This window comes from Gouania willdenowi, chromosome 3, assembly GCF_900634775.1.
Source record: "Gouania willdenowi chromosome 3, fGouWil2.1, whole genome shotgun sequence".
Classification (NCBI taxonomy): Eukaryota; Metazoa; Chordata; class Actinopteri; order Blenniiformes; family Gobiesocidae; genus Gouania; species Gouania willdenowi.
In genome coordinates this window covers 7660956-7678080 of record NC_041046.1, presented here as the reverse complement: position 1 = coordinate 7678080, position 17125 = coordinate 7660956, and the positions used below count along the sequence as shown (strand labels likewise).

At 36.3% G+C, this 17125-nt stretch overlaps 1 protein-coding gene across 2 annotated transcripts in view; it reads right to left on the bottom strand.

Annotated features, from left to right (window-relative positions):
- The window catches only part of mctp2b (multiple C2 domains, transmembrane 2b), an 84395-nt gene that overhangs the window by 17032 nt on the left and 50238 nt on the right, over positions 1 to 17125 (bottom strand). For both annotated transcript variants that reach the window (XM_028434148.1, XM_028434157.1), the window contains 6 exons: positions 10949 to 11042; positions 10770 to 10872; positions 10590 to 10692; positions 10311 to 10412; positions 9201 to 9275; positions 5847 to 5966 (listed from right to left, as the gene is read on the bottom strand). In XM_028434148.1, coding sequence (XP_028289949.1) covers positions 5847 to 5966; positions 9201 to 9275; positions 10311 to 10412; positions 10590 to 10692; positions 10770 to 10872; positions 10949 to 11042 — 597 coding nt within the window. The remainder of the gene's footprint in view (positions 1 to 5846; positions 5967 to 9200; positions 9276 to 10310; positions 10413 to 10589; positions 10693 to 10769; positions 10873 to 10948; positions 11043 to 17125) is intronic.

The following is a 17125-nucleotide window of genomic DNA, read 5'->3' as shown; positions in this document are numbered from 1 at the left end:
TTTATCGTCAGTGCTAAATTCTCCAGGTGTTCAAAGGGAACAGAGTTCACTTATTTCCATCTACAAGTTTCTACAATTTCTTAAAAATAATTAAGATATGGAATTTGCTGGTTTAAAAACCATGTCTTATTATTTTTATCAGTCATTTTTTATTCAAGATTAAATCTATACTTTTACATGAGTACTGAAGACTAGTAGCCTACTTTTGTCACCTCTGCCGTTCAGCCACAGGAAGGCAGACTGATATTATTAATGTCCATAATAGCATTCAGGATGCAGATTACACCTGTGCACACTAAGGTATAAGGGATGCGATCATAGAGACATATGGTGTGTGATGTCTCCATTGAAGAGCTAAATGGAGCGATATCATAATCCTGTGTGTGAGGCAGCGACAGCCAGCATGGCAGCGAGCCAGAAGGCATTAGGAAAGGGCTTTACAGGTTTTTATATGCTAATAAAAATCCAAGGGAACATCTGGTAAAGACATCAATCTCCTCTAAGAAACCAACTGACATAAAAGATGGCAGATTTGGACCCTCCACCCCTCCCCCGGCCGCCATTGGCTAGAATGTGTTAAAAAACCCAAAGATATTCCTCTTTAAAAATGAAATCCTGCGCCTCAATGGGAGGGTTATGTTTTATGTTTTATTAGTGACGACTTTGCAGTGATGAGGAAAGCTGGGACAGAGGAAGGCTAAGTCACGCTTTGGTGGAAACGGACACTCCGCTCATAAAGATAGTGATAATTGAAGCCATTTTCAGCTTGAAAGGCATTACACGCTCCCTGACAGCAAAAGGAGAGCTATGGGAATGCAATGGAGTTAGGAGAAAATAAAACAAGTCATAAAGACAGAGGCTGTCTAATGCTAAAACAGCTACAGACCAGGGTGGAGGCACGTTTTCTGAAATCTGAGATGCTGCCAATCTGATAAACCATCACCTGCAACCATTTTTATTTTATATAAAATGTTAATGATGAAAAGCCCTTTGAATTATACTTTACATACGAAAAGCGCTCTATAAATAAAGTTTCAATTTGATTTGAACTAAACAGCATGCAAACATAATTAAATAACTCTGAGCGCTAAAATAGCTTCAATAGGACCAACTATTATTTTAAAGAATTTTCTCCAATCTCGTTCTTGTTTTTTTTAATGTTGCATTGAAACCAGAGTTGGGGTCAAATATAATTGTAATCACGCAATCGGAATCTGAAGTACTTTATTTATCCCAGGGAGAAATGACATGCCTTACAACCACTCAAGAAATATTACAAATAACAAGAAACGACACAAAACAAAGAAAGAAAGAGAAGTGAACATGGATAATTGAAGAGGGAATTGTAATTGAAAAATGTAAATGACCACAACAGAAGCATTAAAAAACAAGTACGAATGAGAGAAAAAGCGCTTAATTTTACGTATCAAAGACCTTAATCTTTAATAAATACCTGAATCTGTGCAGATAGAAATGCAGACATATTCTATAACCTTTATAAGTAAAGGTTGACCATTAACCATGTTAATTAATCAAAGGGAAACGACGCTGATGAGACTTAAATGTACAGTAGAATGAGTGGATTTCTCAGAACTGATTCCCTTGAATGTTGTTGGATTCAGAGTTGGGGTCAATTCCATTTTTCAATTACAATTCCATCTTCAATTATCCATCTCCAGTTATAACTCATTTACGATTACGGTGACTGGCATTGTTTCCTGAAAGTCAATTACAATTACTAAAGTTAAATTACAATTAATCACAATTACCAAACCTTTATTAAATAACCCCATAAAACGTGTGAGCATCTCTTATGAAAGACAGATGTTGGGATCTCACCTCAACTGGCGGCCCGGGGGCCACATGCAGCCCAAGGTCTAATTTTATGTGGCCCCCAAAGGAAATGTATAAAATGACAGAAAAATACACAAAACAAGAGCAAGAAAACATTAAAAAATATATAAAATTGCAGGAAAATATGGTAAAAGACCAGCGAAAAATCCAAAAACACACAAAACTTCTACAAAAATGAACAAAACAACAAGAGTAATGCACAAAGTTACTCAGAAAAATATACAAAATTACAGAAAATGACAACAAAAGTACACAAAAAGACAAGAAAAAAACTAAAAATGACTCCGCACACCAACAGTACTAACAAACAAGCAAAACAACAACTAAAATAAACAAGAAATACTCCAAAAAAAATCACAAAATATCAACACAAATACACAATATGACTCCAATGAACATATATTTTACATGAAAAATACACAAAAGGACAACAGAAATGCACAAAATGCCTCACAATGAGTAAGACAACAACAAACATACACACAATGACAGAAAAACACACAAAATGACTATAAAAACTCTTTGTTCTTTCCTGTATTAATGCTCAGATCGCTAACTATTCTAACATGAATGTTGATCATGTGACCCTCTGATCAAAAAAACACATTTTGTGGCCCCGCTGTTATAAAAGTTGTGTACCTCTGTCTTATGATAACGGGTCAGTTTTGACCCATGTCTTAAATCAGCTGTAAAATACACTAAACAATATTATCTATCATCTAATCAGTTTTACATGTCTTGGTTACTTTGTTAGGCTTCCTAATCAATGAAAATATTGGTATTAATATGTGGGCTTTTCTCTGTCAGTATACCCCTAGATATCAATTCTTTTTAAAATGGTAAAATGATCTCAGGTAGTGAAACATATTTTAATAATTATTAAATACGTATGTGTGTAAGGCATAGAACTGTCACATGGTTTCGCAGGTTTGCGTTTAATTAAATTGCAATTGATAGATTTTATAGAATTTCTATGACAATTACAATTTCAAAGTCAGTTATCTGAATTACAATTCAACTACGATTACAACAGTAACATATTATTCCAATTGCAATTACAATTACATCATTATTGTGATTAATTATCAATTCTAATTATATTTGACCCCAACCCTGGTTGTATTAAACCATATAATCTTAACCTGGTGTTGAGCTACATTTGTAAACAGGCACAAATAGATTGATATGGTGAATGTTGATGTCATTTGTAATGTGGGGCGTTTAAATGCAGCACATGTTAAATGTGGGGTCAATGGTTGGGCCATAGCCAACAGTGACCAGTGTGTCGGGCTCACTTACACGCATGCTGTGCCCACTAAAGCTCTTTGTCTGACAATGGGCAGATGGTGCAGGTGGTCCGTCACTGTATCCTGTTATGGCCAGTTAAGCTTTAATTGATGATGCTTATGTGACAGTATTAAGCAGCCATTTATTCTTTCTCACTGAGGCTTGAAAAGGCAGCGAGCGTTAGTGTGAAAACATGAGTACAGATGGTACTGTCTTTCAAACACTGAGCTACAGTGGGAGGACGCGTGCGTGCGTGCGTGCGTACGTGCGTGCGTAGGCTGTGTGCACGTCTTTGTTTGGATCTTCTCTGCACGATCAGGTAAAAACATCAATTACTTTCCTAATAATCAACTGTTAATTAATGAGTCCTCAGGAGAGAGAGATTGGTTATAACTGGTAATTTTGAAATTATCTTTTGCTCACAAATGTGATATTCTGCTTTTTTTCCCCCCTAATCTGATTCAAATAGCTTCATTATTAAAAAAAAAAAAATCCCTAGATTTAGAGACCATGACCTCATCGTGGATGGCAGTTTATATCAGCATTGATCTTCCATTTGTAAATTAAAGGCATGACTCTGGCTCTGTGCTGGCGCTACCATTTTCACAGAAAATTGAACAAAATAAGCCAGTGGCCAGTTTACAGTATGTCCTTTAACTGCTGAGTAAAACTGCAGTGCCATCTACAGAGTGTGTGCTGCAACAACAGAAGGAACTCTTAATGACCTTCATTGGCTCTCCAGTTATTCTTTGCTGTAATCTGTGTAAACCTGCAGCACTGGAGAACAGAGGCGGACTTTGAGATTGTTGCCGACTGTTTTTATTATTATTTCTCATTTCTGTAACACAAGTTTTGAAAGCTGTATTATGGATCTGCCAAAACAAATCTAAAATGCAGCTTGAAATGTTCAACACCCTCTGTAACTTAAAGAAGGAGAGAGTAAAGTTGCTCAAATTAAGCAGTGTTATTATTTATGATGTTCTACGTCAGAGGAAGGCATCCTTTATCACAGCGGGGCCACAAAAATGTGTTTGTTTGATCGAAGGGTCACATGATCCACATTCATGTCAGCATTTAGAATAATAAGTGATCTGATCTGAGCATACAGCATCTGTGTATGTTTTTCTGTAAATTACATGTTTTTTGGAGTCATATTGTGTATTTGTGCTGACATTTTGCATTTTTTGGGAGTAATGTCTGTGCATTTCTGTTGTCGTTTTGCTTGTTTGTTAGTGCTGTGGGTTTGCTGAGTCATTTTTCATGTTTTTCCTCTCTTTTTGTGTACTTTTGTTGTCATTTTCTATAATTTTGTACATTTTCTTGAGCAATTTTGTATATTACTGTTATTACTGTAGTTTTCTGTGTTTTTCTCTCGTCTTTTATTCCATTTTCCTACAATGTTATAATTCTTTGTATTTTTCAATGTATTCTTGCTCTTGTTTTGTGTGTTTTTCTGTCATTTTATACATTTACTTTGGGGGCCACATAAAATTAAACCGAGGGCTGCATGTGGCTCCCAAGCCGCCAGTTGCCTATTACTGTTATTTTTGTCTCTGTAATACATCATACGTCACTCTATACATGTGCTTTAATATGGGAGATACGCTTTAACATGGACGGAGAGACTTGCTGGCAGTTATCACTAAGTTAAACAACAGGTAAGACAGAATGAAATTCTTTAAAACATTTAAAAGTCCAACAACGTAGATTATGGCATTAAAAATCTCTAACAACGTAACTCCGCCTTCGCTGAATGTCTACGTGCATGCCAATTTTGTCATAGGAAAGGGGGGGAAGTAGATTAACAACAACACTCAATCCACTGCTTTATATTCAGACAAGCGCGCACTGATCGCGATGTTTGCTCGTTCTCTGATCCAGACGCTTGTTTTCTCGGTGCATCACTACAAACAACAGACTTTTGAGTCTACAGATCACCCGTGGTGTCCTCCATGTTGTAAACAAAGCTCTGAGCTGCTACGGGAGGCAGGAGGGTCAAATGTCATCAGCTGCCACGATCCTTTAAAACTTTTTTACTCGATTTTATTTTGTGAATCTTTTAATTTTATATCGCTGTTTTTATTATTTCCTATTCACTGTGTTTTTTGGCACTTCAAATATTTGTATATTATGTACATTATATTAGAATTGTATTTTCTTGAATTAATTTGGAAAAACCCGTAATAAAAGGGGGGCAATGCCCCCCCTGCCCCTGCAAACTGTGTATGCTGGAGAGAAATCAGCTGCTGTTTAATGAGAGCTGCTGCTCTCTTTCTCTTTCTGTCCACATGTTTATCACTTGTTTTCTGAGACTCACACTAACAGAGATTGACTTTTATCTGTGTACGGTTTTTAATTGAACTTCTTTCTGCAGCATCGTGTCAAGAATCAAATTAAGCCGAGACCGGACACAAGATTAATGAGTTGTCGGAGTAGTAGAACTAAAATAGACTATCTGAGGCTTATCGCTGCATCCAGTCAACACGCAACGCTGAGAGCATTCGTCGCCACGCCGTGACACGGAGCCGCGGCCAGGGCAGGGCCTGGGCTTTCTGCTGAGGCCCCACACTGTACTGATTAAGATTCTCTATGTTTGGGAGAGTTCACGTCAGGGTTGGCAAGGCTGTGGTTGTCTTCTGCATCCTTGGAGGGAAACAGAGGGAAATTCCGACAGGGCGTATAGATAAGCAGTTAAAGTTCTTTACCAGGAAGGCGATCAGGCTCCTCTGTACACTTTCCCACTGAAAGCAGCTTTTGATGTACTGTAGAGTGGATGTGATGGCCCTGAAGAGTATCTGGACACGCAGCACGTTCCTGGCCAGAGCCTGAAACAGAAACAGAATTTGATCATAAACAGTCAAAAACAGATAAATATCAACGCGGCACAATTTATTATGAAAACGTCAGCAATTACGCGTTTAAGATCTACTTATACCAAACAGAAGAGCAAGAAACGTAACATGAGTGATTGGTGTGTTTTGGCAGGAACAATCGTGGCAAAATGTCAGAAAAATGACTTGATTTTGTCAACCAAGACCTTCAACACCTAAACACACCAAGGACTGGCTTTGTGCAGCGCTAGTTTTCAGTGTGTAAGCCAATTTTTGCGTTAGTGAGCGGGCATTGTCTGACAACAATGAGTCTTTGTGGAAAGTACAGACAGTCAGGCACCCTGTCTCGCACTCTGTCTTGCACGCTGTATATCAAACTAATGTAGCAGAACAGTGAACAAGAATCCAGTCACAGTTGGACTCAATTAAAGCTTGAGTCAACTAATTCCAGCAAAGCAAGGGGCTATTTAAGGGGCTACTAAGATTTTTATTTCTGGTTCACAGATCTTGTAACTAAAACATTAACAAAATCTAACTTTTTTCTACAGCTTATCAGATTTCTATTAAGGTTTTTAAAGACATTTTTACTCTTTTCATTATCCTAACAATCCTTTATTTGAAGAAATGTAGTTGAACAGTTATTTTATCTGAAACATCTGGTTAATTAATTTATTAAACACAGCAATAGGTATTAAACATACAGTATATCCCTTGGTTTCAAATTAATGAGGAAATGTTGGATGCAAAGTGGCTCAATGTGAACCATTGTTAATGACCGGTATGGTCAACTACTACATATGGGACATGTGGAGAAAAAAACCCCACAACCATTAGAAAATCTAAGCTACCACACAGAATGTTTCTCCAATGTGTAACACAGAAAACTCAGTAGTAAACTATCATATCATTAGCTTACTCAGCTTTAAAATTGTTCATACTGAGTCATCAAAAATCTGTGTACCGTTTGTTCTTTGATTATTCTGTTTTAAAACCAAATAAAAAACCAAATAAAAGGTGCGGTTATTTTGTTTTACTGACTTAAAGGGCCCATGTTACACTAAATTAACTTTTCCGTGCTTTAAACATCATAAAGTGTTATTAGGGCTTCATACAATCGTTAGTTAGAGGGTGATTTGCTCCTTTCTTACTGCAGGGTGAGCACAAACACCTCGCTACAATTTGACGACGTGTTCCCACTTTGATGACGAATTTGACAAGGCACTGAGCTGGAGAAGCCACGCCTCCAGAAAGCTCTCTGTCGTGATTGACATGTAAACAGTCACGCCCACAAAGGTGAGCATTTCAGCGTCCATCGCGCAGTGCTATATATGTATTTTCCACAATCTATGTATGTACCGGTGAACGCCCCGCCCCCACGCTCTGTCTCGTGTTTATAAAGCAGCATGAGCTCGGCTACGGAGTGGGTGGGCCGTCCTCTGGCCCTACGTCACCTTGCGGGGAGGAGGAAGTCAGTGTCCCGTCTATAGACACGCACAGTCGTGAATATGCATAAGTAGGCCACAAATCAGCCTGTTTGTGTAGAGTTGGTCAGAAAGTGACTTTTCAGAGGCTAAAACTCTGGAAAACAGGTAAGTTTAGAAAAAAAAAAACATTTGTTCTGGGAACAAATGGAGATGGGTGAAAAATAGCATGATATAGGACCTTAAAATAAAAAACAAGACAAGCAGCATTTTTCTGTTTTAAAAGTAAATCTTCTTCTTGTGTGATATTTGGATATTTAAGGCAAACTATGTTTTAATCTCACCACACAAAGGCAACCCACATATGAATTTGCTAAAATGATCTTGTAGCATGTTGTCCACCTCACACCGATGGCAAAGAGGTGTAATTTGTGTGTTGATAATGTTTCATTAAAGAGTTATTGATGCTGGAAGTCTAAATCTATGAATATCTGCCAACTCTACAGAACAGTGTTATGGTCTAAATAGTATCCAGATAAACTGGTGACTGACTATCGACTGTGAGGCTGGTGTGAAGAATAGATGTTAAACTTCTAGCATTTGAAACTTTTGCAAAATAATTACAGCTTTTTTAAGGGCAGTAAAAAGTATTTCTTTTGCACTAACGGCAGCCTTCAACACACACGGAAGTAGGTCACAAGAAACAAGGAGCACCAGTAACATCATTACACCACCTCTGGTTCCTTTAATCACATATCATGTGCATGTTTTACAGAAACATCCTTTTTTTTGCTTTTATTTATTTGTGTATTAACGTTTCAATTCACCGGTTCATCAGTTCGTTTTTTTTTGTCCAGAAGTAAAAGTCTGCCCCCGTCTGTGGGTCCTCTCTGTGTGGTGAGCTTAAAACATGAAGCTCTCGTCCATTGTTTTCCCGCAAACATCCAAATATCACACAAACAAGGTATTGATTTTTCTGTATTTCTGTTTTGGTTTTAAGTCAGTAAAACTAAAAAACACACTGATTATTAATTATTTTAAATTTGGTTTTAAAACAGAATAACCAAAGATTGAAGGGTACATGGATTATCAAATTTGCTCTAAATCATTTTCTATAGATGGGCGGTGGAGGATATGGGGGTGGTGGTTCTCAAAGATTAGATGTAGGGTTGTGAACCCATATTTGCCTCGTCAAAGTAAGCCATGAGAAAAAACTGTGATTTTATTTAATTTTTTTTAAAGGGATTGATTTGGATAGCATTGTAATGCCTTTGAACTCCAACACTAGGTGGCAGTAAAGTTTCAAAGTACCTACCTAATGATAATGGAATAAAAAATAAAGTAATTTATTTGTTTTTAATTTTATGTAATACTTTCAATATTTTTTTGACTGTGGATAAAAACAACTGCTAAAGACAGAGGTTATTGAATTATTATGTGTAATGTGTTGATAATTTTACATTGTAAAGCTTTTTTCTAATGCAGCTAATTGAATAAAAATACTACTAATAATAAAAAAGCATACATCTCAAAATCTTTGAAATATTAGATTAATATCAAACTGTTTCTTACATCATTGTCCTACTGTGACGTAAGACTGTAGTAATTCAGTGCAAACTTCTACACATTCTTAATAAAAACGCTTATTTTATTGTATACAATCCAGATAATTACAAAAAGTTGAATTTTGTTGCAGCAGTTATTAGAGCGCTATGATGGCTTCTAAAAGCAGAACCACTGCTGATCTCTAAATGAATCTAATATGGCTCATGTGTTGGAATGCCACCGTTCTCGTTTCTTTACGAACCTTTTTGGAAAATTTGGGATTGTCCTCCATGAACAATCGTTCCCTTGGCTGAAAGGTTCTTAAACTTGCTCTGACCTGAAAAAACAAGGAGTCAAAAGTAAACACAATAAAAAAATAACCTTAAAATACAGCCGTTGTGTCACTGCAGGACAGAGTTGGGGTCAATTATAATAGTAATTGCGTAATTGATAATTACAATTATGGCGGGATTATAATTGCATTTTAAAATATCTGTTGCTTTCGTAATTGTAATTAAATTGTCATTGACTTTAGATAAATGAATTTATACAAATTGTAATTTAACGCATAACTGGGGAACCATGTTACAATTCTACACATACGTTGATTAGGAACCCAAACAAGGCAACGAATAGATAGGAAAGAAATTAGATGATAAATATTTGTTTTTAGTAGCACTGGGCGATATATCGAGATTCAAGATATATTGAGTATTCTATTTAGACAATGTAGAAAATTACAATATCGCCTATATCGATAAATATATACATTTTTATAGCATATTTTGTTTTAAAACACATCAGAACAGCATGAAAAGCTCAGTTAGATGGAATTCTAACCCAAACCTTCCCCTGAACAAGCCACACAAAAGAACTCACTCACACATGCTGTCCCTTTATAGGAGAAAAAGCCAAAAGTAGCACATTTTGTGCCGCCGTTTGTTAATAAATGTACCTGAGTGGCATTTTGCATTTGTAAATTTAACCCTGAATTGTCTTTCTGGTGAGACTTTTTTTTTAATTAAAATGATCGAGATTTATATTGTTTATCACCATTTTGAGAAAAAATATCGAGATGAGTTAATGAGTCCATATCGTCCAGTTCTAGTTTTTAGTGTATTTTACAGCTGATTTAGAACCAGTTATCATAAGAGATGCTAACAGAAAGCTAACACAAGAGGAAGGTTAACTTTTATCAGGCTAAGTGACTTTGAGGATAAAAAAATAATTGTAATTTAATTGTAATTGGAAAAAAATGCCAGTCACTATATTCATAATTGTGTTGTAATTCAGTAGGGTAATTGAAAACGTAATTGTAATATTGAATAATGTAATCGACCCAGACAATGGTGCAGGATGAACTCTAACTCACAGGGTTGAAAAGAACCTCCATCTCCAGCGTGATGGTCCCCTTCATCAGCCTCCCTAAGTCCTGCTTCCTCAGAGGGAAGGTGGTGATTTTTTTGGGGCTGATCTGAGGGACAGAAAGGGCATCAGGTGCTGAACTCCACCATCAGTCACGCCACATTAAGTCTTAGCGAGCCTTCACCCTGCTCCAGTGCTCGCTCAGGTTCTTGCCCTCTTCACTTTAATTTAGTCAGTGTTAATAGACGAGTGTGTGTATTGTCTGAGTGAGGGAGGGGGCGTGTACCGAGAGAAGAGGAATGGCGATTTTTCCCAGGAAGTCTGGTGCCTTGTCGCCATCATCATCAAAGACGGTCACCACCAAAACCTCATGAATGTCTTTGACAGGGCTGCAATAACAGGACACCTCAGCTCATAATAAACAATCATGTCTACTAATCAATAATGATGTTTATAGGAAACGAACAATGTGAAGACTTTATTCCACTCGGGGTTCAGGGACTTGTAGACTGTGTGAGTCTGCAGTCGATCGTTGGCCAACTCCAGCACACAGAAAGGGTCGCTCTTTCCTGCAGTACACGACACACAGGTGACACTTACACGTGAAAACATGAATTAACAGTAAGAAAATACCAGAGATATTACCGTTAAGATCAGCAGCCAGAAGATCAGACGCCTTAATTACTTTGACTTGAAGGAAACCAACGTCAGGCAGCTTCTCCAACGACTTCTTTAAACTCTGGAGGGACAACAAACATTGGTCAATATAACGTTATATTATATATATTTAGCAGTTATCTATAGTCTCTACTGCAGCCTTCACTCTTAAAGGAGACATTTTGTTTAATCTCACCTGGACTAAAGTCCTACGAGTGCCAATAAAAAAACATCTTCTCAATGAAAACAATAGTGTGTGTAAAATTCTATACAGTCAAAATTATATTGAACATTGTTATGTAAACAACATTTTTTGAGTTAATGTATTTAAAGGGCTACACAAAATAACTTGAATTTGTTCACACATGATCATGTCGGTCAACACATGCTAACTGCTAATTTCTTGCAACATATCAAGCATATTAAGCCGCCATGTTGGCAGTGTGTGATTGTGACACTTTTGGAGCTATGTTGGCATTTTTTCTAGAGGGGTTAGAGGAATAAACAACACTTAATGACAGCCTTCATGACACCTTATTCATGCTAATGACAGATATTGACAGCGTTATATCAGATGTATAAAACTTACGTGTTAACAAAAAATCTCATTGTATTCAAAAAGCTTGGTTTGTGTTTTAATTAGAACCAATGATTGGCCCAGGGCTAGAACAGAAAATGGTGATAATTAATTACATACATTTATCCTCAAAGCAAAATGATGTCTCAAACTTATTGAAAATGTAATTATCAATATAATAAGTAAAGCATAAATTACTCTTCTTTTGTGTGTGTTTTACTTTGTCTTCCTAAAAGGCATTAGTTTAGACAACCTTTTTTTTTTGGATCAAGTACCCCCTTTCTCTAACTTATGAATCCAAACACCCCCTTATGTACGACTAGAATATTTTGCTCAGAATTCTGTGTAAAAACAACTATAGATCATAATGATAGATAAATAAGTGATAACACACATGTTAAATAATCTCATTTTGCAAATAAGTGAATAAAACAGTATTTAGTGCCTCCAGAAAATATTTATTTCTATAGTTTTATTATTTCTGGTCATCTCCCTCCTGATGTGGAACCAAGACTGACCTTTGTGTTTTCGGCTCATGTTCTAATCAAGATTATTTATGTCATCATGTTGTCTGTTTTTTGTGTCAATTTGTGTGTTTTTAGCATCATTTTGTGTATTTTGTTGTCGTTTTTTTATTTTTTATTATTCAGTATATTTTGTGTGTTTGTGTGTGTAGATGGTATTATTTAAATTATTGTATCTCATTGTGTGTTTTTGTTGTTTATGTGTGTAGATGGTATTATTTAAATTATTGTATCTCATTGTGTGTTTTTGTGGCCGTTTGGTTGTTTCTCTGTTATATTTGCATATTTTTTATTCATCTTTTACATTTTTCTCTCATTTAAAGTTTAAAGTTCCTCTCTCTCAAGTACCCCCAGTAGTTCCATTGTGTACTCCACACTGCTTGAGCCCACCGCTCACTTCTTCCTTTCTGCAGAGTGGATCAGATGTTGGTTATTGGACCAGATGTTGGAGGAATAATTGGGCTGAGTCTAAGCTGGAGCGTGTGTGTGTTTCCACACAGCAGATGGCTCACCACACTAACATATCAAGTCACTGCAGCTCCTTCCTTCATCTCCAGCAATGACAAACACCAGCAGCAGTAAATCCATCATTGATACGCCATTGCTTATTAAGATTTTATTTTATATTTGTATGAAAATAAGTTCAAAAAACAATCAAGGCGTCACAAAAGTCACACAAACACAATACCCTTCTGACACTCGATATACACAATTACAGGCAAAGCAGACGATGTAGGTGTCCCACAGAATACCTGGGCATTCTGCAGAGTATACTATTGTCCTCCGAGCCTGCACAACATATATGCCGTATGGCAACGATGACAACAATTGACATTGCCATCATCGTTACCACCGTCATGAACACAATAAATATTATAATGTTCATTTTGGGAATACTTTCTTACAAATTTCTGACCATTCTTTAGGACTAAAGGTTATCCCCAAATCGTGTTCCCATGACTGCTTTAGTAAATCAAAATCATTTAACCTTTGTTGCGACAAAATGTTATAAAACTCAGACATCTTTCCTTTTAGTGATGAGCTGAGATCATTGCGTATTCCAACTTGGACAGACAAGCTTTTCTTCCTTCAACTGGTGTGTTATTAATGGGAAAATACTGCCACCGTGTGGCTACTGTGGAAAAGGTGCCAAGTGCAGTAAATTATTAGAAAAAAGTCAATCTTTTTTCTACGTATGTACAGTATGTTGGAGAAAATGTAAAGAAGCATCATATGTAGAGCGATTGTTCTCCTTTAGCACCACAGTGACAGACTAATGTGAGCGTGCAGAGCAGGATTGGGGTCAAATACGTTTTTCAATTACTTACTTATTACTTCAATTATCCATGTTCAATTACAACTCAGCTGTTACGACCCCCTCTAGGGTTTAATACCAAAGCTTGAGGGGCCGCAACATAAACAGGACGCCACACAGAACACAAAGTTTATCAAAAAGTGTGTATTAACAAAATCCTAAAAGTAGCAACAGAACAAACTAAAAGGGACTGGAGACCCTAAGCAAACTGAACAAAAGTAGGGAGGACACTGGGCCAACCCTCGTTCCAGCGCCCACCCTCTAAACTACAAAACTTACTTGTGTTAGCTTTCTGTTAGCATCTGTTATAATAACAAATCAGTTTGGACCCATGTCTTAAATCAGCTTTAAAATATGCTAAAAATACATAGTATCCATCATTCAATTTGTTTTTGATCTATTGGTTACATCGTTAGGCTTCCTCATTAATAATAATATTTTTAGTGTGGGCGTCTGAGCCTTTAAAATAAACAGAGGTAAAACAGGAACAGACTTGATATGAAACACATTTTAAGTTTTGAATTTAATTAAATTGTAAATGACAGTTTTTAAAGAATTTTCATTCCAATTACAAATGATCTGAACTCAATTACGAGTACCACATCAACAAATCTTTTCAATTACAATTAGAATTACGCCATACTTGTAATTAATTATCACTTACATGATTACAAGTATTGCAATGATTTAATCATATGAGAGAAATCCCACATTTTCACTTTGTTTCTCCTCTGGAGCTGTTTTTATTGCACAAAACAATGAAACATAATCTGACAAAAATAATGTCACATGAGCTTTTAAATTGTTATTTTAATTGCCTTAAATAAAGGCCTCATCAGCAACATTTCCTGAATAAACAACCACAGCGTTTTGCTAAACTGTGCTTTTAGATCAAAAGTAAAGTTAAAGAAAAGTTTTACCACAAATGCAATAATAAAAACATCGAACTTCAAAAGCAAACAACATGTATGACCAGTGATAAAATACAGCTACAAGCATTGCACTTTAACACCAATATGTGACAGGGGCGTGTCCAGTCATACAAAATATGAAAGTAAAAAAAAAAACAATTGTACTTTATTTTCTAGGTTATTGTTGCTATTAAATTTTTCAGTTTTTAAGTAAAATCTTTTGTTGTTTTTTTTTTTTTTTTTTAAATAAATCAACATGTTTTTAAACATTTAAAATTACAGAGTACATTTGATTTTATGCTGAACACACCTTGGTTAAATGCACTCAACACTGAAACACGTTTATGTACTCATGGTCGCTTTATTTTTTATATAAGTAATTAACCTGGACAAGCTATGCTATGTACATTGTTGTTTGACACATAATTACACATATGGCTCTGCCTTTATTTAGAGTGAACGTGTTTAGCAGAGAAAATAAACCTGGTCTTTTGTTCAGTGTGTAATGCCTCCACACTTTAGACACAACAAACTGTCTCATAAAAGTGTAATAAAAATGTACTCTATTCATTTTTTTTTTTTTTATTTCCACCACATTAGATCTTTTCAACTACTTCTGACCTATCAATAGATATAACATTTATTATAAATGTCAAACCCTTTTTATGTTTGTATGAACTTTTTATCATGAGAACCTCTCGTTTTTTTCAGCAGGAAAAACACTAAATCTGCAGTATTTCCAAAAATGAGTTCCAAAGTGAAATATTTGTGATGAAAATATTACAGCCATGAACGTATCATTAATTGAAAACAGAATTTAATGCATTATTATTTTTGGCACAAGGACAGTTTTAAAGACAAAAATTACATTTGTACATCTTTTATATTTTGCAAAATAAGAAATCCTGGGCTGTGTCCGAATAGTCCCTCCTATCTCCTTTCCTTTCCTTAACCCTGTGCATGACATCACAGGGTTAAGGAAAGGAGTTAGGAAAAGGCCATCACGTTTGTTTCTACAATCAGACACACTTCCACTAGGTGATGTAATAATCTGACGGCCACGAAGGTTAGTGACGTCTGACGTGGTGAAAAAACGACAAATTTCCAAAAATTGACTAAAAGCATGCGTGTGTGTGTCCCTTTAAATGTTGTCGCCGCAAGGAATTGTGGGTCAGCATTAGCTTGTCTCCTTTGGTAAAGGATGCACCAGTGTTTCCTCACCTTAAAGAGAACTTGGATGTTCTTTATCATGGCCACCACTTAAACTCTTCTGGGGGTTAAGGAACAGTGGATAGGAAAGGAGATAGGAGGGACTAATGGGACGCAGCCCAGGCCTTCATTGAAATTTCCCTCAATCTTTATGTGATGGTGTCTGGTTGGTAGGGAGTCATTACACATATTTACCATTATTTTGAAGGTAGATCTATTAGGTATTATTGAAAAACCATTATGATATGTCATGATTACATTATATGAAGAATTTGTGGTTACAATGAGAGTTAATGGCAAATTTGGTCATGAGGTTACTCAGTGTCAGTCTGATGCATATCTCCTTTTCTATACACTTTCAATACACAAGACTTTGGAATTAAGCAAATAAAAATAAAAAACAATAGTGGTAAAATGCCATACAGCTAGTCTTTAAAATGACTGAAAAACTGAGAGGCAAACAAATAAAAACACCCAAAATGTTACTTTTGGTCCTAAAGATGCTCCGAGGGTCAAACAGAGACCAAACAGGATATTGTGCTGTTATTTATTTGAGTTATAACTGCACACATCTGCAGTAAATCATGTTTATTAATGATAAAGGTCCAACATGTTTCAGTTTCATCTATGGCATTAAAATTCTGTTATTCACAGCAGATGTTTGATGTAAGTAATTATTGAAATAGTATCCCATTATTAAAGCCACGCTACAGCTTTGAAAAGCTGGGAAAAGACAAACCGAGATAACTTTACAACAATTCTGATGAGGCTGGGCCAGAACAGCAGAAGAGCTAAACAGGTTCCTGTCCTAACAGCCAAGAACAAACTGCAAAGCTGCAGGTGGCACAGACTCCACAAACTGGTCAGTTAATGACGAGAAAAATAAAGCCTGCATCAACGACGGCTGAAATGTGCTGAGACTGCAGATGGCGGCCTCAGAATTTGGAATCATGTGCAGGAAAACGCAGACCCAACCTGCCCTACATCGACAGCCCAGGTTGGTGTGTACGAGTGCAGAGAGTGTATTTGGCAGACGTGGAGCTTCCTCACACCAACCAATGACAGACAGAATATCACAGACAGTCACAAGCATCATTCAGACATGTCTTTGAAATGAAATGTGTGTAAATCTGTCATTAGAATTACACATTGTTCATGTATCCATTGGTAACTGTAGGTTTACACACCTTTAAGTGTTGATGAGGTCAGGTTAAAACTATCATTGATCCCCTTTCTTTTTTTTTTTTAATTTTCATTTAATTCTCTCTTTTTTTTTCTTCTCGTCTCTCAATTTTATTTTGTGTATATATATATTTACTGGGTTGGGAAATGGAGGGTCACTGTTTCAAGTCCCAGTGCTGATAGCTGGAGAGGTGCCATGGCACTTCTCCAGCACCGCTGAGGTGCCCTTGAGCATGGCACCGAACCCCAACACAAATACTTATCAATCATTTCTTTCCCCCACATATTTGACTATTATTAACTTGTTATTGTCTCCTCCCCTTACCCTCTAATAGCACGCACACACGCGCACACAAGCACAGCATTTATAATAAAAATATACTAAATTAATAAAATAAAACAAAAACTAAACAATAGTTATACATAAAGTACACAAAACGACAACAG